This window comes from Tetrao urogallus, assembly GCF_951394365.1.
Source record: "Tetrao urogallus genome assembly, chromosome: 4".
Classification (NCBI taxonomy): domain Eukaryota; kingdom Metazoa; phylum Chordata; class Aves; order Galliformes; family Phasianidae; genus Tetrao; species Tetrao urogallus.
This window is the reverse complement of record NC_136817.1, coordinates 4789914-4813922: the sequence shown is the minus strand read 5'-3', so window position 1 is coordinate 4813922 and position 24009 is coordinate 4789914. Positions and strand designations below refer to the sequence as shown.

Here is a 24009-nt window from a genome sequence, read left to right as displayed (position 1 = left end):
ATGTGATAATTTATATTCAACAGCTGCTATAAAAGAAATATCAACTGATAACATATGAAGCCCTTTGCCCAAAGAGCCAGAATAATAAAATAGTACATAAGTTGCTTTGAAAGCAGTGCCTCCTATTTATTTCCATAGAACCTGCAAGAGATACAAAGAACACAATAGCACCATTTGATAGATCAAGTTCTCAGCTACAAAACAGGATTTTTCAACATAGCTGCCACCATTAGCTGTGGATCTTCCCCAGAGATGAACAAGATCCTGCATGCCACTCTTGTAAAAACCTGCATGGCCATCCACAACATGGCTTGTGTTCACATCGCTGTCACCACTGCAGAAACACAGCACTCACTGCCTCACTGTGCTCACATCCACTGTTTGGTCTCCACAAACATTCAGTAAGCGCAGAGGAATGTCAATAGATGCCATTTTTTCCTCGTGGAAAATTCAGTTCCTTTGCTTCACACACCCTCCCACGTCAGACATCATTCGTCAGACTGCTCTTCTGCTGCCTCTGTCACACAGTAACATGTAATGGAATACTGGCAGGAAAGTTCAACCTCTACTGCCGTAACACTGACATCTGCCTCTGATGTCATGAGCCACCATTTTAAAACAGGAGGCATTAGTTTTGGAGCAGCCTTCATATTTTCAGTCTGTGAAAAGTGGTAAGTTGAACGAAACAGTAGACATTGGTTCACAGCACAGGAAACTCAGTGTTTTCTATTAAGGGAACAAAACTGTAGAAGCAGTGAAAACAGCTGTACAGCAGTTCCTCCCGCTGCTCCTACTTCTATGATGCCAAGTATGTACAATCGTTTATACCCAATAAAATTTAAAAAAAAAAACAACAAAACAAAACAAGTGAGACTAACTGTAAAGGAGTTATTTAAATACAGAATTGAGAGAAGCCAATTTTCAGTCAGTGAAAGCAACAGTGGGAGCAACAGACGTGATCCAGTTTCCAATTTTTTTTAGTTTATCTACTTCTGATCGGCACAAATGTATCACTCGCTAGAAAAAAAACTTCTCACCATGAACTTTAAGAAATGTCTATTATTTTCCTTTTTTTTTTTCTTTCCAATTAACACTGCAATTCCTAAACCACCAGGAAGACAATATATCTTACGCTGAATCCCGCAAAGGAAAACAGAAAACATTTGTACATCTGTGCAGTCTAGTTCTTAAATCTAGAAATTATAAGTGGAATCAAAGAAAATGTATTTAAAAGGAAACACAAGTCTAATATTTCTAAGCATTCTGAGAGAATCTGCTTCTTTTTTCAGAGGTTAGTTCCTAGCTATGGACTATGAAGAGGCTTGTAAGAGAAGAACACGAAATTCTCTACTATTTAGTGTCAGCAGTGTTCACAAATAACTTATTAAATTTGGAAATATAATTAAATCACACCTGGCCTTTCCTGGGACAAATACTTTTGAATATCTATTCCTCCAGCACTACAGTCCCCACTTTGGTTGTCTTATTAGTGGGAATGGTACTCAGAAGTGTTACGTACAGTTTCCGAACAGCCAGCCTTTCTATCTATCCGTAGCACTTACTGGGTTGATATGTTAGTGGCACTTACAGACAGCTGCCTGAATGGGACACTTCAGTCTGTCTCTTATAAACATCCGGCTGATTAACCTAAGAAAATTTCTCTCTGATACAGCTATTTTCAAAGCCATCTTTATCTGCACGTTTCATTTAAAAATTCAGAAGTGCATTTCTTTTTCTTTTTTTTTTTTTTGTTTTCTTAATTACACCAAATGCTTAGCTCTACCCTTCTCAGGAAGAGACTTCAGTGATTATCAGAGTGAGAACAATCAGAAGTGATTAGTTTCTGCACAGACAGACCCCTCAGAAAATGAAACAGCCTCACAATTCACATGGTTTGTCAGCATAATGAAATCAATTCTCTCCCTGTTTAATTTGTTTAAGTAAACCGCGAGGAATAAACTTGAATACAGTATGGAAGCCCAAGAAAATTTTTTTTTATCTATAGTGGAAGTATTGCTTTAATATTATTAATATGACATTTTGCTGTACTAGACAGATTTTAAAGATCATACACATGCAGAATTCAGTAGGCTGACACTACTGGCCATAGAAAAGTGGATTTCAGGTTCTAAATCAATGGGGCTATTTTTAAAAATTTTATTTCACAAAATTTAGTAAAAAAATCAGTAAAATTCCGTTGTTTTCTTTTCTTTCTTTCTTTTTTTTTTTTTTTTTTTTTTTTTTTCAAAATTCACTGGCAAAAGATCATTTTAAATACCTCTCTTTTAGAAAAGTATGGAAAAAAGATTTTTACAGCAACATGCCCCTGCAAATGTCTGACTGGCTTCTGCTTATGCAGACGGGATGAAGTGCTGTTCAGAGTTGGCAGTAAGGAAGGACATCTGAAACAAAAACCTGTTTTTCATCCTTAGGATGAACAGATCATGCACTGCTTGTTCCACACCTCCTACTCCTCAGGAACATACTAAAATATTTAATTCTGGAGATCTGGAATCAACAAATGACCACACATCAGCACCAGTAACAAGGGGTTATGGCCGTGGTTAAGGTCAGGAGTTATGAGGTGGCAATATCCCATTCAGCCCCGTAACAATTTAGGCTACTGCTTCTACTTTCTTACAGCAGAGATACATCTCTTCTTTGGTTTCCTCGCTCCAAAATTTCTGATACATCAATTTCTCTCTCCTTCCATCTAACACATTCACATTGCTAAGACCTTCAGGACAAAGTCTGCGCATGTCAGCACTGCCCAGGGAGATGCTGGAGTCACTGACTATGGAGGTGTTTGAGGAACATTTGGATGTTGTGTTGAGGATGTTTGGACGTTGTGTGGTTTAGTGAGAACAATTGGTGATGGGTGGATGGTTGGACTGGGTGATCTTGTGGGTCTTTTCCAACCTTGGTGATTCTATGAGTCTTTCTCCCGAGTATTACTGTAGCACGTCTGTTTATTGCTTTAATACCTGTGAGGAGGACTCTGTATACTCATGCTAATGTCATTTCTTTAGAACTAAAAAGCCCTATTTTGGATGAGTGAAAGATGTGGAACAATGGGACGAATTCCTTCACTGCTGAACCAAGAAATCATTTGCTACAGGTACTGTAGAGAGCTACAGGGCTCACCCTAAGGACTCTGGGCTGAAAAAGCCCTGGGGCTGAGCTCAGAGCAGATAAGCCCTATGGGCATGTCCACAGTACTGGCATTGTGCAGATGCTACTCACCAATTTGACCCTCTGCCCAGGGGTGGCACTGATTTCCCAGGTGCACTCTTTTCTGCTGGGATACTTGTCAGGCCAGTTGGGACTCGTAATGATGCCATTGGGACTGTGGATCTTCTGTTCACACTCAGCTGTGCCAATATGAGAGCATCAATTAGTCTGGGAGTTCTCTATTCAGAGGTAGCCAGAAAAGTACACTGTTTGTCAGGTGACCCACTGAACTGAAAGATCATTAGGAACACAGCTAAACACCCTCCCAAGTGTGAAGGATCACATTCCTCCTCTCTGACAAACACTTTATGGCAATTAACCTAGCGTTCTTTGATTTGTGAAACATACACTATTGTTTACAATGGATTACTTGCTTAATGTAAATATATAAATACATACAAACTATGCATTAAAATACAGTCAAATATTCTAATCTTTCCCCTGTTCCGCTTGCAAATAAGCATGAAAATCCACATAGGATATCTTGCCAATACAACATGAAATGATATTTCTTAAACAACGTAGTTTTCTTCTCACAAATTTTCATACTGCAAGCACAGAGCAATCAACTAAACAACCTAAAACGTAGTTTCTGGGGAAAAGTATATAACTGCTAAGTCTGAATTCTTACTACGTACCAAGAACAGTTGTGTCATTCCTATCAAAACTGAATCCAGAAGTGCCTCTCTCAATAAACAAAATACCGACTACATGAAGAAGGCAAGCAAAAAACACCTGCTTGGTTTTTTGTTCTGTTTTCTTAAACAACCTCAGGTTTCTTTATAAACATAACAGAATTATTTAACAAGAATCTTTTAGAAGAGGCTAGCGTAATTCCAAAATCAGGGGTAAGACAAGTGATTCACAAAGGAGCTAGAAAACTATCTTGAAAAATTACAGAGGCTCGTAGGATATTACGCACTTAGGATCATTTGCAGATCATCTAAATGGTACTTAAGTCACCAAGCCTACTGTTTGCTTGGAGGTAGTCACAACTTTAGACAGAAAATAGGAAGAAAGAGGTGTAGAGACTTGACTGGAGTTTAGATTGTCTGAATATGTCTCCCCAGAATAAAACCTGAACAGTGTCCCACAAAGGCAGATACAATGCCAGTCTAAATGTGAGGAGGCTCACAGCCAGTGATGGAAGCAGATGACAACTTTAACAGGCTCCTCTTCAAAAACTCCGTCTGTTTTGAACTGCTTTAGATTAATATCCTGCCACAGCTCTAAATGCTCTACACTTCACGGTACTACTACAGGTAGCATTTCCTGCTGAAGTTGAGTGGTCAATAATTCCTAATTTTCTAAACCTCTGGAACCTCAAACTGAAACACGCACAAGTGGTAGGGATGGAGGAAGTGCGGGAACAGGGGAAAGGGATTGTTTCACCCAAATATCTAAGACTGCAAGACACCATCTATTTTTTTTTTCCCCCTGGAAGGATTGCTGCAAAGATCTTGCTGAAAGAACTGTATAATCTACTGTCCAAATACCGTAGAACTTACCCTCCTTGCAGTCATGCTTGTTTTCATGTAGCACAAATCCATTCCGGCACTGGCAAACGTAGCTTCCTACTGTGTTGATGCACTCGTGCTGGCAACCACCATTGTCCTTTGAACACTCATCCTTGTCTAAGAAATACACAAGAATGGGTGAGCAGACAGAAAAAGAGCTTCTCCTCAAAAACAAAAGGGTTTAGCATAGACTTTGAGATCACAAGAGGATAAACTAAGGCACAGTCATTCTTCTCAGTTTTGTGCTAACTTACTTCTACCTGCTTATTGCTCAGCCTACACCATGGCTCAGATATTCTGCCTCATCTTTCTTAGAAGTGAGGGACAGATCACTGGGAAGGGGAACACTAATAATCAAACAAGCTGCATCAAAGGAGACAGTTACCAGCATTTACTCCTTCAACTGGTCTAGCTGGCAAAGATTTCATAAATATTTAATCCAGAGCTTTATTTTGATAAACAACAGGAGTGCAATTTATGACCAACACAAAATATTCCAGCTCTATGCAAATTCCACAATTTAACAGTGGTGTGTTGAAAGGCAGACAGAGGCCAAAGAAGGCTTCCAGCTCTGCACATTTAAGATGTAAGAAAAGAATGACTTAACATAAACTTTCTGAATAAGTTGCTTTTTCTTTCCAGCAGAGTGGCAGTGTGCTTTACTTTAAATGAACCTGGGCATTACAGAATATCTTGAAAAGGAAAACATTTCATTGAAAAGCATACAAAAGAAACTGGCATTAATTATTTCAAGGAGGTCTACAATATAGCATGCAGTTCTGTTTATTAACATATAATCCCTAAAAAGAGCTTTTAGTGTGTTAGAAGTAAAGCAGAGAGTAGGGGAGGAAATATGACCTGCATTAAACAGCTAAAAATTCATGGAAAAAAGCCAAACTAGATTAACAGGCTGTCATTCTGGCAAGAGGCCTCAGCTGCCACCCTTCTATGTCATTCAGCTGTTGTCATTTCAGTTGAGGCCAGTCCATTTGAGACAGGGAGACTGCTCTGGACGTGTTCATACATACATATGTATATACATACACACTCACACACACATGTATATAGACATGGTTATATACATTTATATACATATGTATACACACTAGTATAAAACCTGACCAATAAAAATATAAACAATATTATTATGTGAGTGTGTGTATATACACGAATGTTTACATACAGCTGCATCTTACAGACTCTGCCATTTCAACATACAAAATAGAAGAGGCAAACGTGCAAAGGAATAATGGTCATTTCAGACGTCCATTTATTGCAAGGCTGGAATGCATAGTATGTGTTCCCTTCAGCCTCATGTGCCTTGGAAAGCAACAATAAGTGTTATCTCTGAACAAGTTAACATGTGATGCTTCAGACTTCATTAGGCACAGTAAGAATTTCTACAGATTACAAACATTATAGATAATTTAAGTCTCTTCTGTCATCTTATGCATTTTCCTCAGTTTTACTGTTGCTTGTATTCAGTAAGACAACAAAGTAAATCTGCATTATAATTACACAGACATCAGCTTTATCTGCCAAAATATATGCAACACTTGACTAATCAACTTGAAAGCATTCCAGTAAAAAATCAATTTCTACTTCTAATACAGAATGATGATGCGGAGAAATCCTTTCAGTCTAACCTAAGCATCTACTGCATTTTTTTGCCCTGTAAATCTCAAATCTGTTTACACTGAAAGATTCTGAAAGCTTTCTGTAGATGTGAAACAGCAAAAAAAGTATGTTGTTCCCAGAGTCACACATCCAAAGCCTGGTATCGGTGGTCACGTTGATGACGAAAGAAGCATAAAAGCCTTTACAATATACTGTTTATGCACCTTGCAATTCAAGTCTCAAATGGAGGCAGTAAATGTACTTCATTTCAAACAAAAGTTTTTATCTTTCATCCTTGCAAAAGCAAGCGCTATTGTAAATTAATTCCATGTTGTGAGTGAAGAACAGTAACAAGCAAATGAGAAATAAAATGTATTATGAAGAAAACTCTTCAATATTTCCCCACCTAAGTATTAGTTTGCAGTTTTCTACCAAAATAACACAATAAATGGAAGGCAAGCTTAAAATGGATTCAACTTTGATTTTCCAGTACATAGTAAGCATGGAAATTCTCAGTGAAAGCCCTCTCCATTTTCACCTTCCATCAAACTGTGAAAATAGAGAAAAGTATTATTATAGATATTATAGAAAAGTACATTAAAGAGTCTCTGTACTTTGTAAAACAATCTATTAGAGACAAGTGCATAAGAAAACAGTCCCAAATTGGACTTCTTCCGAGATGAAACTGATATAAAACCGTGGACAGAAGGTAGAAAAGAGAAGCTTTCGTACATATCTGAACTACAATAATTATTTGTAGACGGTTAATCAAGGATGCAACTGTTGAACAAGCTTTCCTCACGCTTCATAATTCGGAACAGATTTTCTGTCAGATTGATTGCCCAGTTTTAAAAATTCATGAGAAAAAAAAAAACCAACCAACAAAAAAACAACAATTAGTCTGTATTAGTTATAGGAACAAATGTTTTGCCATGTAAAAACAAAGCCATTTGTTATGCTGACAGATGGAAATGAGTTTCCCCGGTTCTGAATGGATACTTTCTTTCTTCTCTCATTTCAGTACTCAGAATAGGGAAAGATCCATTCCCAACATAATGTTAGACTGAAATCATTCAGAGGACAAATGGTCGTACCTCTGAGACCATCAGAGGCCACCAGTCTGTGAATAATACGTACTCGGCCTGAAGGGACCTGTACCAAGTCCTTGCAAGATTCGAAAACAAAAATTTTCTCTTTGCAGGTAGTTTTCTTGTCTGTGGAAAAAAAGGTACCAGGATGGCACCAGAGATGAGTTTGCGCTCCAGAACAAATCTACTCAAGGCTAGAAAACATCCTAGCTTTCTCTTTTTAACTGATCAGTGAATCATCAACCAAGAAAAAGATGTCCCAAAAATCATTTCTGTATTACTTCAATCACCACACCTTGAATGGTCATGTGAAAAATTATGTGCATTTAAAACTCTAAAATTAGTGATAAATGGAAGCAGTTTAATGACATTATGACAAGGTATTAAATGTACCACTAAATAAAGACTTATTTAAAGAAATTATCAGGATAGATCATAAGAAAAAACACAGAAAAGAAGATATTTTTTAACACTGTATTATATATTTCCTTTCACTCCTCTATTAGAGAAGAATAGCTTACTGTCCTCCACCAAGAGCAGAAGAGGAGAGAGAGCAAAAGAAAGGACAGAAGAGAGGAAGGTGGAAGCGAAACAAACACACACACACCCCCCAAAAAAAACCATCCCAAAACAGGGCACACACCTTGTTTCTGGAAGCTTTTAGTTTAGAAGCCAATTCCAAAACATTTTTGCAAAAGTATTGAAAAATGAATGTCACAACTCCCTAGTTTCTCCTCCACACCCAGGAAACTGGGTTATAATCATAGAACATTCTCTCTGTTGGTTAGGTGGATGCTGCAATGGCTACCAGCTAAGCTATTTTTCAGATCTGTCTGACCAAATGTGAATTCTACAGAATGTTTTAAAAAAAAAAAAAAAAAAATTCTCACTTTCCCATAGCACCTGGCTGGCTGTTAACACCATTTTGCAGCCAAATAAGCAATTATATGTCTTCTTATATCAACAAAAATAGCTTCCTAGTGCAGGTCATTTTTGTGCCCTGTGTCACTGTTTGCTTTCACAGTTTATCGCATTGGTTTTCAATCACCCAAAAACTGCTTTCTGTCATCTGAGCTGGAGCTCAGCCATATTTCCTCAACTATAGCTGTGGTTGCAGAATTCATCACTGAAAGAGTTGCAAAAAACTTTCTTGGTTGTGCTTGAGGAACACATCACTGTTCTAAATCTTCATTATTACATTTATCTAACTCCCTTTTGCTGAGCATTCTGGAGTGAACAGACTGCAAGACGCAGTGTTTTACTCATTACTGATTTTTTTCATGAGGTATGGTTTTACAACTAAATGTTCATAAATACTTATTGTCTTCTAGTAAGCATCCTGAACACTAATAACTAACATTAAGTATTTATCTGTAGATTACATTCTAAATGTACTTCTTTCTGGTGACAAGCTTAAAAAGAGGCAGAAAAGAACCACAAGGTCAGCTGAACAGTGATCAGCTATTAACTCCCAAAAGTCTAAATACACAAGATGAAGTCTCAAGTCCATGCTTAATTAATGGATGATTAGCATATTATATTTATATTAAGGAATTCAGTGGTAAAAAAACGATATCATTTTCTGACAGCCGGAAGAATTGTGTCCAGTGAATTACTGCGAGATTAAAGCCTTTTGTTTGAGCTTTAAGTTCAAAATTTGACTTGTCTTAAGTATTACAAAGTTTCTGTTTTGATCAAGAAATCAAAGGTAACATGTAAGAATAAAAGAAGTGATGAACAGAAAAGCTGAGGAAGAATAAAAAGAAAATACAGAGCTGTTGAACTTGTGAAACGAAAGCAGAGATTGCAGCAGAAATGCACTGTGAAGCATTCAGCACATTTGTATATTTACAACTCAAAGACTATTTACATGAGTCTACATTTCTTTGAAGAGGATTAGATATACTCTATACTCAGCTATTTCTATTCATTAAAAAAACAAAAACAAACACATTAGTTTAGACTTAGCCCTGGCTGTTGGATTTATTCTGCTGATCAGTGGAAACATTTAAAACTTATCATTTTTAGTTAAGTAAGAAAAATCCGTTTTCAACCAGGGACAAAAAGACAGTATTTCATTCTAAACTGAAACAGATCTGAAGGATTACAGCATGATGCTTTGAACTGCATGAACTACAGCCCAATCATTCCCAAACATACAGCAGTTACCTGAGTTCTTTCTACAACACATTCATAACGTTAATTATATAAACAATAAAAAAAAGCTTAAAAAGCAACGAAAAGTAAAAAACATCAAAAAACAGTGAAGACAGAAATTTAAGTGAATTTGCATGTGTCATGTTCATGAATTTGCATGTGTCGTGTTCAGCACAGCCACAAACCATAATTCCTGAACTACAATGCTTACAAATTTCAGAGTTGTAATTGCCAAGCTTATCTGCCATAGCTTTATAGATTCTGAACTATGTAATAGAAGCCATTTTTAGAACTGGAACACCAATATTTAACTGCAAAAATATTTATTGCAAAAAGTCATACTAAGTGACAATGCCTGCTGGCACTCCTAGGTCTCCATGAATTGAATAGTTGTATAAAATCTTCTGTGAGGAAGCTCTGCTGTGTGCATGTACATATGAACTACAAGTACTGAGCAAACCCTGATAGTCTCTTATAAATGCAAAGAACCATTTTAAAGCTACATAAAAGGTAATACTACATGCAAAGACAGATCTGAATGAATGTGACGACAGAAATGCGAGGACTAGGAGAAAATTATATTCTCAAAAGCTCATTTCTTCATATGAGAGAAACCCCATTTTTCCTTTCTGCATTATTGCTTTTCAAATAAATAAATAATCTAAGTCATAAGGGGAAAACACTGGAAGTTTTGTTGTCTTTTGAGACATTTACTTTCCCCACTTTCCACTCCTTGTACTTCCCTATGCCTCATATGGCATGCTGATTCACATTACCTTACTTTGTCATAGTGCAATACCACTTACATGACAGCTTTGCTAAAGCATTTTAGTGAACAAACCCTAATAATGGTGACTGGTAACACATTTTGTTACATGCTGAAAATAATCAGAATTTTTCAGATTCAAACTTTCAACAGCTACAAGAAAAAAAAAGAAAAAAAGGTGACAAAATGCAAATCCCAGATGCTTCTGGATTGCTTCCAGAGTTTTCAGAGAGGGAACTGTTTTGTTATTTTGTTTTACATGACATAACATACGCATGCATACGTGTGAATATGAAAAGCACGATGCAAAATGACGCTAACACAAATTGTTTTTCTGCCACAGCCAGATTATCATAATCTAGTCTCAGCAGGCAATTGCAAAGACCTCTGCTGTGCAAATCTGTCCACAGATCTCAAGCTTCACTTATATCTAAATAACTTCATGCAACAGTACGTGTCCTTCTACAATATAAACTGACAGCTCTGATCTGCTCCAGAGAAATTACAGCCCAATAAAGGCAAATTTTTTGGAAAATATGAAGATCTGTTTTTCTGCAGTATATTAAGAAGTGCAAAGTTTGGCAAGAAAGAACCCATAATGCTAAGCAAATGTTCTATCACGAGGTAGTAATTTTATAACTAATGTCATATATAATGAGATCTGAGTGGAAAAAAGGCAAGAATACACAGCATGTAATTCATATCATGTCGGGAGTGGGATTTGGAAAAAACTTAGCAACAGAACTTGGGAGAAGAGAAACCCAACAGAAATTTAGGAACACTCATTAGATTGCCTTTCTTCTTATCTTACAAAGCTTTTTTTAGACTCCTTTGTAATGTAAATGTGTGAATGTGCATTCTACATATTTTCTACCATATGCAGACGTTACAATTCAGAACAGTATTTTAAGAAAGAAAAGCAGATTATACTTTTGCAAATAAAACAAAATTGAAACTGCAGTGAAAAACTGTGAGGGAAGGACAGCCCACTTTCACACCAGAACGCAATACTCGTTCCACCCAGGCAGTGTGTGCTCAAAGGCTCTCACAGGTACACAAGAATGATTTTCTGTACCTGAAAAGAAGTGTGCCTTGAAGCCTTTTTTTGACACTGTATTGTCAGACCTGAACTCGATTCGCATGTTGTTGTACTGTGAGGTGATAACTTCAGGCACTTCCGTACCGCAGAATTTACCGTGTAGTTTAGAATCAGAAGAAAGGCCACTGCGGATCTCCACGTAATCGTATTTGCACACCTGGGAAAAGAGAGATCTTTATTTTTTTTTAGCTAACCAAAGCAAAAGCATGAAATCGGTTACAAATGCAAGCACTTCAAATACTATGTGCCACTCAGTAATGTATTAAAATATTGTTCTACATTTTCCTGAACCTGAAAACAATTGCAAATGCTTACAGTTGTTCCCTTTACACGAGCATATTTGAAGTCAGTAAGACTGAGGTCTTATACTCAAAACTCCATTATTTTTCACAATCTCTGTTAGGTATTTCAATTTTAAAATGCTTAAAATATCAATTATATCTAAAAAATAAAAATATTGGACTTGGACTAAGATCTAGAAATGTTCACCCTATACATTTACAACTGTCTTCATGCGATAAGCCAGATACCCAAAATCTACAAACCTTCAATAGTTTGCTTCTCAGAAATTAAAAAAACTTGTTTAGAATCATCCAAGAGAGGTTTTTATTACACAGTTTTACCATAAGCAGACTGATTTAGCTGTAGGTGTTCCTGTTTGTTGCAGAGGAGTTGGACTAGATGGCCCTTAAAGGTCTCCTCCAACTCAGCCGATTCTATGAATCCATGATACTCATTTACTCATGAATATATAAATCTGCACTATTAATTCTACAAATCTTTCTTTAAGTGTAGCATAGCTCTAATTCAGAGGGCTAATACATGCGGCTTTCCCTGAACAGTTAAAAATAGGATACAATAATGTAATAAAAAGCCTTATGCAAGGGCTAACTACTCATGATAATACAGTCAATGCATAATTCCTCGGTCAACATAAGGCCTTCCACCCAAAAACTTCTAAGCTTCTTAGGCTCAACAATCAATCGTTTCATCAAAAATGCCCCAGCTGCCTGCAATTAATAGCTTAAGAGAAAACAGTGGCCAGGAGGATTCATAACAAGCTGTCCGTTAAATATGGGTTATATTTGACAAATCACAATTTATAGTCATAAAAGAAATGTTGAAATCATATTCATACAACGCAAAGAACAAAGGTATAAAACTTGAGTTACTATTATATATTGATTTATACTAATTGTAGGATAAATAATAATAATGCCTACCACTTTCAGATATAATTCACAACATCTATAATTTCTACAGTATACCAGTGATGAACTCTGATGCTCTTATAGGTTTAGATTAAAAATGCAATGTAATTTGAGATTGGTCTTTTGGGCCTTTTTACAGCCCTATATAAAATATAAATAGAATTAAAAGATAATCGCAAAATTAAAAGTGAAAAATATAAGTGCAAAAGATTAGAATTTTAATACTGGTACTTCATGGAGCTCCTAAAACAACAACAAAATTAAAGCATTTGCTAGATGTATACAGGCAGACATTAAGTCTACACTCTGAAAATGTCTGAATGTCCCATTTATTATGCATGTTTCTTCTGATTTTCACAGATGAACGTACTGCTAGTTAACAATATAAAGCTGAAGTTGATTAAGTACCACCGGAGAGGATCAAAACAAAGCTATAAACATTGAAAAACATCTATTTATGTATTTTTCATATCTGCAGAGTTTGCACGCCCTGCGTAACCTTAGAAAGCAGATAAAACCTCTTGTACCTTGCTTGCAAATGTGGCTAAAGTATCCAGAAATTGCAGAAGAAAATGTACAAGCATAGCAAGGGAATTTGATGGTGTAACAGAGCCAAACCTAGGAAGCAGAATCTAAACATTGATGCGAAACCCATACTTCTAGATACCCAATACATCCTGCAACATGCTCACTGTTTTGCCTGAAGCTAGAAGGAGCAGCATTTCCCACACAGTGATCTCTGCTCTGTCCCTCTCCCCTGGGATGAGAAAGGATTTAGGGACTCCCTGGGCTTCCCTGCTTGATGGGTGCCACCTCCAGCAAGCACTGCATGCTGCTGTCTGCACTGACAAGATGCTTGGAAAGAGTCCAGGCCCAGTGGTGGAAGCTGGCATGTGACTTGCTCCTAACTCTCTGCTCCTTGGGCCGAAGCACTGCAGTTGTGCTGTTATTTTTTTCCAAGCACATCTACTAAGTAGACCCGATCCAGATTCACTTGGAGAAAAATGGCATTCTTCAAACAGCCTTGTTACTCCATTGTGCCTTATTTTGAGTACTGTTCCTTGTAAAACATTCACCCTTGAGAGGCTTATAAGTGATTTAAATGTTCCCTGGCTCTGTCACTAACCAAACCTTATGTGTAATCTTTGTAGTCATAATCTGTAAAGATGATTTGGTTTCTCCAGATTTTCTTGTCTTGAATTCTTTCCAATAAGTCTCAGACATTTGTTCTGTTTTACTTTGTTGATTAAAAAAAAAAAAAAAAAGTCAGCTGAGACTCAGCAGAGAACATTTCTTCTAAATTTCTTATAATACATATGCATTCAGTTGATACGTAAAAGAAAGATATTCTCTCCGTGTTTGTTTTGAAAGAGCCCAGAAACAGTCCCAGAACAAAACCAAGAATATCTATGGTTATTGTCAGTGCATGAACAGTTAAGTGAGGGTTTTATAAGGCAATACCTATTTCTGAAAGCTCATTAAACTGTTTAGCGTGTAAGAGATTGTGCAGCTTTTTGTTCACAGTTACTCACTTCATTGCCTTCTAACTCAAAAAACTCAAACTTCATTGAAATTCGGTACTGCGTTGGGGCAACCACCTGCCACACACAGTTTTTGTTTGGAGGATATTCTTTGGGCCACCCTGGTGTGGTTATAGTCCCATTTAGCTTTGTCAGAAGTCCTCCACAAGCAGCTGTAAAATGAAAAGGGAGAGCATCATTTCTGGAATGAAACTGTGTTTTACTGTAAACAGAAGCACACTGAGCAGATTCAAGTCCTCTCATAACTTACACTGCTGTAATGCCCAGACAGACTAATCAGAATCTTGTTTTATCATGCTTGGTGCAAACAAAGAGAAAGAGACAGCCCCTATCTTGAACAGCTTGCAGGTTTGTGGACAGAGATAAGTTTCAAGACTACACATGGCTTTATCATATTCATTCTTTTTCCTTCCCTCCAGAGACTCTGGTTATTCTCTCACAGCCTTTCCCATGCAAGTCCTCTGACCTCACTTCTCTCCTCAGGACCTTGATCACCCTTTTCTTACAGACAAACTACTCAAGATGCAGTTCACATTGCCCTGGCTTCTTTTATTGATTATTGATCCAGAATTTGCCCAACGTCTTTCAGCTGATATATGTGCTCCCCAATAACCTACAAGGTATGATCATTTCTTTAGGACAGCAATCATGTACTGTTCAGATATAATTACATTTGCTGAGGTACAGATGTTGAAATAAAACAGAAAATATCCATTTGGAATGTAATTGTAAACTAGTCATCCCTATACAACAGAACAATGCTGTAGAGCATGTGTGAATGCAGTTCAGAAGTCAAAAGACAGGAATATTAATCTTTTCCATTTGAGCAAAAAATGTTGAAAAAAATGTAATGGCATTCACAGGAGTTCTCAACAATATTCGGTTCCATTCATGCTATCGTGGCACCACGACAGCATTGAAAAACATCCACAAAAATTTCTGAGGAGCTGCTGGGTGGAAGTTCGTTCTTCTTTCAACTGCTGCATGCTGATGCTCAGCACTTTTTGAACATACTGAAAACCAACACCTGTCATCTAGCTGATGACACACACACTCCATCGACACTAATGTGCTTGGGAGAACTCTTCAGTTTCTGTGTTAGAACACACATGGGCAACCCAGGCTTCCTGCTGGCATCTCGTTTCCCATGCAGAAGACTTATCATTATACCTTTAAACGTAATCTAACCAAGGTTGGGGGAGCTGGGACCATAGGTCACGACTCAAAACAGATCCGGTACAGGTTTCAAAACTGCAGTTAGATAACATATCTGCTCCCAAAATCATCTAGTCTACGCAAAGAGTACATCAGACTACTGGCTTTCAGTTTCTGTTTTTCAGTATCACTATATTGTTCCTTGAGGCAGTGGAGGGAAATATGAAAGTACTGAAAAACTCTTAAAGCTCTCCAATATGTTGCCAGCAGGGGAGATTTGGATTAAACAGCATGAAGCAATTTTCTGGGCATGTCAACACTGCAGTGAAGCACTGGGCAGAGTTTGAATTGGAGGCTTCTACTCTGGCATCGTATGTCAATTAAAACAGCTGAGGCACCCCACAAATTGCTAAACCGTACTCTAGGATGTAATGCTGACTGTGACAACAGTGACTTCAATTCAGTAGTCCCAGTGAGCATCTACAGATGGTAAGGAATAAATCATGTGGAACAAATGCATTTACACTTCTAGGGATAGCTTGGGGGTTTTGCTCCATGCTACACTGCACTATTTAGCATGATTCCTCCTTTTTCCTGAGCTGCTTTCCTGTTTGTGTGCTGAGGAATTACTGCTTCTTCTCTTTATAGGAGGAAGAAGAAAGAGTTTTCTGAAGGATGGGTAATCTTCCCTAATGTTTGGACTCAGATCATTAGACAGACTAAGCCAAATTCCTTCCATAAATTTGGACTGATCAAAGGGTCCACCTCTGTCTTCATGCCTCTGCTAGATTAACCTTATTTTCTGCACGCTGACTAATATGCAGCCATTTCAGTACACCAGACCTTCTGAAATAACTTATTTTTCCCATATGCTCACTATTAAATTTAAGGAGGGGAAAAAAAAACCAACAAACCATCAGCTTAATAACACCTTCAGACCAATATGGCTATAGTCAAGTTCTATCTCTGCTTCACACACAAAAAACAATCAACACCCACAGAATCAAAAGCAGAACAATAAATGCAAAGAATCTGTGCAAAACTACCCCAAATTGCGACAAATCATGAGTGAAAGCCAGGGAATTGGAAAATAAATAGAGAGCAGTGAATCATATCTGAAGGAAACCATAACACAGAGCACTTCAATTTTCAAAATCTATTCACCCCTGAAACACAAATAGATGAACTCAGAGAAGAATAACTCATGCTATCCCTGAATGTATTCATGTTTATGAGTGGAAATCCAAACAATAATTGCTACGTAATGATCAACAGCTTTTGCTTCTTTCCTTTCCATATGAAAAACGTACATGAAGCAATAGGTTATCTCAGTTCAACCCTTTGTTTATACAAACTTCAATTTATCAGGCTTTTATTTCTCCAACTGATTACCTGAGCAAGCTTCACTCATCTCTGAAATGTAGAATTTTTTTTTTTTTCCAGTAATAAAAACCCAAAAATCTGACTAGTATTAGGGAAGATTTCTCTGAGTTTCAGGATCCTGACAGAAAAGTCAATGATCAGACTGGCAGTGGTAAGGATTTCTCTGAGTTTTGCACTGGAGGATCCTGCTAGAATAAAGGATCTACTGCAGTCAGAGCCTGTCAGAGGGATCATTCAAGTTCCTGACAGCAGCACAAGGCTCTGCTGATAATTCGCTCTTTGCACACAATGGGAGGCTTTGATTTAATGAGGATGAGTAACACAACGTGAAGTTGGGAAAAGCATGAAGTTATTTGCAGTGTTTCTAATCGACTACCAGAAAACCTGAAACATTAAGTTAGTGACAGCAACCCAGTGAAAGATGACCTCTACGGAGGGACATAGCCCCACTGCTTTCAAGGCAGCCCTGGTTTTCCAGGCTTGCTCCGCAGACGTTACATTGCTAGGAGAGAGCATCCGAAAGGTGATTGATCAAAGCCTGGAGCTTCAATACCTGAGAGCATAGCAACAGACTGTACCTTCACAGCTCTTTTTGTCAGGACCGAGTTCATAGCCAGGATCACAGGCGCACTGGTAACTGCCCAGAGTGTTAACACAGCGCTGCTCACAGCCACCATTGTCAGGTTTGGCACATTCATCTTCCTCTGCCAAGACAGGGAAGAATGAAAAAATGTGTTAAATAATTACCTTTCTCAGCTGTAAGTGATGGATCAGTATTAACCCCGAAAGCTGTAATATATGCCGTTATAAGGTGTGCTACAAAACACACCGTGGATGCTGACTAGAGCACTTTCAAACACTAAGGAGACCTGTAATGGAGAAAATAAGAATGTGTATTTTTGTGTAATTGTTTTGCTTTGCTTTTTCACAATATCTACTGACAGCTGCAGATCTAGTTTATAAGCACTTTGTTGGCAACACACAATCATTTAGGCAGCATTAATCTAAAGGTTGTATAAAGTATTGAAAGAAAGACTGAAAATCCAGAGCAGGGTCACTTGAAGGGCACTTTATCTCCCACAAAATCAATTTGTGCATTATCCTGAATTCATACTCAAAAACAGATTAACAGAATCCTCAAATCCCAGGTTTTCATTCTACTGATATTAAAGTGAACAAGATACATCAAGGCGGGGGAGGGAAGGGAACAGTGTATTGCCTGTACTAGCTGTGAAGTATACCCATGACGTTCATTTTTAAAATATTCCTCAGATGTTCAAATATTATTTCCTTATGATCTTGAGACAAGTGATTCCTGAAGAGTAAAACAGAGTTCCCACCCTTGTGTCTACAGCCTTCCAAGTTTTAATTCTCTAGAGTGAAAACTAACAGAGTAAGAAAATCCCCAGCTTGTGGCTTTGCAAGGGAGCAAGAAGGCTTTCCTTGTGATGTGACTTGTATTTTAGGAGCTAGCATGGCCTATTAGTGCTGTTGCCTTTCACTGTGCCTTAGGTAGAACAGAGCTGGAACTCCACAAGCTAGAGACAGACACTGAGGCCACTGGTCACTCCATGGTCTCTCAGTTCTTTTTTTCCACCTTGCTGATGGACAATAATAAGCTGATAATGCAGCCTAATGCAGCAGAATAGCTGGAAGAAACATGTAGATTCAAAGAAAACTATTTTAGTAGAAAAGACCCAGTCATCTCTATTATGATTATATTACTTAATTTTATATTTGATAACACAATTAGCCCAAGGAATGTATTTTGCAAGAATAGATGTGTTTCAAGGTGCTTCTAAATCATATTTTACAATTTATTTTTTTTTAATAAAAATTGCATGTCCATGTAATATGTTAATAAAACATATTACAGAACAGTTTTAAGTAGAAAATTGGGCAGCCCGATCTGGTGGTTAGCAACCAGGAGGGGGGTTGAAACAAGATGAGCGCTGTGGTCCTTTTCAACCCAGGCCAACCCAGGCCATCCTATGATATGATATGATAAAAACAGGTTCAAAAATATTTTTTTGAATCCCATTATAATCCCATCTCTTTTTTTTTTTTTTTGGTACAAGGATAAAACACAGACTCACAGAATCATTACGATTGGAAAGACCTCTAAGATCATCCAGCGCAACTCCAACCCATTCCCACCATTTCTACTCGTCATGTTCCTCAGTGCCACAGCTCCATGATTCTTCTACACACCCAGGGACAGTCTAATATCTCCTTGTGCAGCCTGTGCTAATGCCTCACCACTCTCCTAAGAAGAAATTTTTCCTAATATCCAACCCGATCCTCCCCTGGAGCAACTTGAGGCCATTATCTCTCGTTCCATCGCTGTTATCTGTCAGAAAAGGCTGACCCCACCTCTCCACAATCTCCTTACAGAAAGCAATAAGATCTTCCCTGAGCCTCCTCTTCTCCAGACTGAACAATCCCAGTTACCTCAGTTGCTCCCCATAAGATTTTTGCTTCAAACACCTCACCAGCTTTGCTGCCCTTCTTCGAACAGGCAAACAATGAGAAGTTCACAGGTCTGAAAACAAGCTTCAACATTTACCTTTAAAAAAGTTAGCTGCAAATCCTGCTTTGTTAACCGTTCCATCGGAAACAAACTTCATCCACAGAGTATTAGAGGTAGATCTAATGTCTTCTGGCTTGTCATAGCCACAGAAGTGACCAATCAAAGGGCTGTTTTCATTCGTTCCATCTCGAATTTCCAAGTAGTCATATGCACAGTTGTCATGTCTTTCAATCTGTAAAAAAAAAAAAAAAAACAACATTTTTGAAGGGATTTTTTTCAATTTGACCATAAATAAAAAATATCAGTCACATCATGAATAGAAAATGTTATAAAATATTTTGTGATTCAAACACTAGGAGGGTGATGAAAAGAAGCAGAACCACTAGACTGTTTAAAATACCTTTTTTTTCTTTTTTTTTTTTTCTTTAACAATAAGAAAAACTTGAGATTGTTACATAGGATACAATAATCTAAACAGGACAAAGCAATTAGGAGAGACAAGCCCATCTCTAAGCTTCCCAATGTTCTGCCAAATTCCTGTTGCTCTGAGTACAAGTAAATTATTTTCTCATGTACATGCAAGTACACAATGTTAATGATTCAATAACTGAGCAGGTCAGAAATATCAGTTGGTTTTGAAATGTTATAAAGCTCATTTTTATTAATATGAAAAGACTTTTAGACATTGCCAACCTGCCAGACTTTAGATGGAGATCAGCATTTTATTTTCTTTCTTTATTGTAAACACAGTGCAAAAAGCTGCATTTGCCATTACAGATGTTGCAGGACAGTTGAAAAAAATCACAGTGAATGAAGAGTTTGAAGCATGTGAACAATTAGACCCAAATACACTTAAAATTATCAGCTACTTACCAGCCAATAGAACTGATGACAAAAAATATCATTGTTATTTTTCTGCAGCCAAAGAATTTGGTTTCTGTTGCATTACTCCTGATTTCAGCTAACTTTGTCTTAATTCCAGAGTCAAAAAGTTAATCTTTTTCATATTGTCAGAGCAAAGCACTGAAACCAGAACAACTGAAAATGCACCTCTTGTTTAAAAAACCTGCCAGAGGATAGCCAAGCACAGACTTGTGGCCAGTGGCCACATTGGCATTTGTACCTTGATAAGTCTTAAGTACATAGTTACATAGTAGCATCTTCAGAGTCAATCAGAGGAATTGTTGCAATAGAGAGAGCAAAAGCAGACTGCATGGAATCCTATCTGAAGCCTAAATAATAATTATGCCTGTCTTTGTGACAGAAATATTTCCCAACAGTATTGAAAATCCTCTTGATCCGGGTCATTTACTTCATGTTACTCAATTAATATCGCACCTCAGCTATGAAAGCATTACCTAAATCCCAGTGCTCAAAACTAAATCCTCTACAGGAACAATTGTTCAACCAAGTGGCTGAATCGTGGGATATGTTTGGGGCACAGAGAGAACAGTCAGGGAGGGAGAAGGGGTTGGAGAAGCCTCAGATTCAATTCAACACATTTCAGCTCTGTTAAAAGGACAGCAATCAATTCATACCTAGCCCAGAAAAACCCACATCTGATACTTTACTTAAACAACAGTTGCACATACAGTACCCGTCATTGGTGCCACTCTGCTCTGTCTGAGCATTATGACTACCTCTAAGCTCAGTAACCACCACAGACTAAGGAGCTTTCATTTAGCACATTAGGAATGCTGCTTCCTTTATGTAAGAAGGAAGTCTAGGAGAAGGGGTTGTTTGATTTTATTTCATTTTAATGCCATCAAAATATGGCTCTTACACACAAAATTTCTCTGTCTTCTTTCCAGCTTTCCAATTCTTCAAGTAATTTTCTCCCACTCATTTCTCTGGCACAAACCATATTGCTTTTTGCTCTAATTTTTCAATTATTTGCTCAGGAGTTACTTTGGGCCAGAATTAGAGAAATGTGAAAAGCCCCTGTGATTTAGGGTGAAAGTACCTCTTACTGACTTCAGGGGCAGCTGTTTGCAACTAATGTGGTCAGATGTGTCTACCTGAGCACTGGTAAGTCCTTGACGCTGTAATACAGATTGCAAATTTTCATTCATCTTAATAAATGCATGACATCATGTCCAACTTGCCTTATAATCTCCAAAAAAACAAGCCAAAAAACAAACCAACCCATATTGCACTCCAATGTAGAAAGAAGTGACCTGGCACAAAGCCCATTAAAATCAAAGAAGGAATTGTGTATTTTCCCCCCACATGTCTATGGACTTTACACAACTCGAACTTCTAATTAACATCTGTTTTTTTCCACATTTCCCCTGTTCTATGGGGCAGTATGGAAATTATTACTTTTAAAGGCCAAGTGTAGCTCTGAGTTTCATGTACCAAACTCCTACTGAAGTAAAATGTTAGGGCTTTCTTTGTTTTTTTTTTTTTCCTGAGAATCACTCCTTATTTTTGGCAGAAGAAAAATGCCACAAATCCATTTTGTATAACAGCGAGTTGCTAAGTTTTCCAAGACTACAAAAATCAACCAACTTACAGAGTGCTATTGATTTCTAAGAAAGCGATTCAAAGTGGTGGCCATTCTACCATAATAATTTATTTTTAGAGTACCACTACTTCAAGTGATGCCATTATTATTAATACATTAAAGGATTAAATAGCTATATATAAATTCAAAGATAAGAATAGTGTTTCTGAGAAGCAGTAAATGGCTTTAAGGCAGGTAAGTAAAGGTAGCTTTTACCTGTGCAAACCTCATATTTTACAATATTGTTGTAAAGCAATATTGGGAACACTGCCTTATAAAGTTCTATTACACTTTCTGAAGTTTTTCATTTATTCTTCCTTTCACAATGGTAGGAAATCTTCCCAGGTTAATGACAGGACAGCCAGTAAGCTTAGCAGTAATTGGAATGATCTGGTAGTACTTATTTACTGGAGCAATAACATTTCACAAGTTCAAAATTTCATGAGGATGAGAAAAAAAAAAAAACAAACATGCAAAATGTTAGCAAGAAAAAAGCAAAAACAAACAACTTTTAATAGGAAAATGCAGTTTCTTTTAAGAGAATGAAAGGTACCATTGGATCTGAAGGATTTGGAAGAAACCCAGAATTTGAATGGCATTAGTGAATTACGTTGAAAAAAAATGACAGAAAAATTCCTAAGTCACGCCCATAAGCACAAGAAAACAATGAGAAATCTCCTGATTAACTGGAAAGCTAGGTAACTTTTCAACATCCATTCTCACGAGGAAAAGAAATTTCTTTCACATCATTCCAGCTTTGGGAAAAAAAAAAAAAAAAAAGAGAAAGAAAAATAAGAACACTCCCCCCCCCCACAATAACAAAAAGATTTTATCAAAAGATAAAGATTTGAGGAGAAAATTTGAAAGCAATCATTTCAGATGAAAACATTTTTGTCATTATTAATATTTTGTTGATACAGCCAAACTCCAGTTCAGGTATACATATCTTACTCAGACAATGGACTTCTGTCAGAAAAAGGAAAAAAAAGAAAAAAAAAAGAAAAAAAGGAGTTACCAGTCCTTACATCTCTGGTATCATACAGGTAGTGGAAAGTGGAGCTCCCCCCAAGGCAGCCAAGAAAGAGGAGGTAATCCCACACTTGGTGGAAAACCCATTGCCCACAGCAGGCAAAACAGGATGACTCACTGATGCAGTTTGAAATTCTCAATTTCCCCACTGCTTTCATTTCAGAGTAGAGGTTATTTATACAGTTATTTTTTCTAGCATTACATATGGATAATGAGAATTCCTCATACTTAAGTGTACCTTTCAAAGGACAGAGAAGTGATTTTCTCACAAACACACTGCAATAACTCTTTGGCCTGACATTTACTTTTTTTTTTAAACCTAAGCTGGCACGAAGAACTGCGATTTTCAAACAACTTTGTGTTTTTCTGGGCAGCTCACCAAGGATTCAGTCCAGAGAGGGACTTAGTACCAAAACAGAGAACACCTACGTTCCCGTGCTTGGACCTAAATTGGAAATCAGCCCTGACAATGAATCTATAGGCAGGGCACTTTATTTTCCAAAACAACTCGAACTCTTTGTAGGCAGCCCAGTGGAACAGCCAGAAAGAAACACAGATAGATAGATATATGTGAAAGAACTCCCATGTTCTTCCGGAGCTCCTCATTTGGTGCTCAAGGGCATCTTGCTGCTCTGGATTCACATGTCAGCAAAGTGTGTGCCTTTCAAGTCCGTACTTGGGACACACTTCAAAACACAACTAGCAGAGGTGCTAATTCCCTTTTTACTGAGACTACCACCAACTATACTGCCCAATTTCTTTCTTCTCAGGAGGAGTAGAGTCAGCTCATGACTCACCTCTAGTGAGGTGAGTCTAAATTCTAAAGTCTGCAGGAGAACAGCAACATAACAGATCATACTGCAGCCTTAACCACTACTAAAATGGTGCTCTCATTTTCCCTGTATAGATGAAATTGAACTACAGTCAGTGCAAGCAATAATTTAATATGCACATAGATCAACTCTAAGCATCTGCGTGGAGGTTATGCTTCAGAAATCTACACAGTGTCACTTCTCTGGCAATGATAATAAAAAATACTGAACAACAACGTCAGATTAGTAAGGCTCCATATTTGTCAGTAAACTACGTAAGGTCTTAAGTGCTGAAAAGAAAGCCGAGTGAATGAGGCCAGACTCTTTTCAGTGGTGTACAGTGACAGGACAAGGGGCAACAAAGACA

The 24009-nt window shown here is 37.6% G+C and overlaps 1 protein-coding gene across 3 annotated transcripts in view; it reads right to left on the bottom strand.

Moving 5' to 3' along the window:
* Positions 1–24009, bottom strand: part of TLL1 (tolloid like 1) — a gene marked incomplete at both ends in the record, with an annotated part of 130968 nt that overhangs the window by 9429 nt on the left and 97530 nt on the right. For 2 of the 3 annotated variants that reach the window (XM_079535097.1, XM_079535098.1), the window contains 6 exons: positions 3244–3371; positions 4740–4865; positions 11452–11632; positions 14219–14379; positions 17344–17469; positions 19332–19527. In XM_079535097.1, the coding sequence (XP_079391223.1) occupies positions 3244–3371; positions 4740–4865; positions 11452–11632; positions 14219–14379; positions 17344–17469; positions 19332–19527 (918 nt within the window). Of the gene's footprint in view, positions 1–3243; positions 3372–4739; positions 4866–7459; positions 7580–11451; positions 11633–14218; positions 14380–17343; positions 17470–19331; positions 19528–24009 lie in introns of all 3 variants that reach the window. The other variant, XM_079535096.1, reaches the window with a different exon arrangement.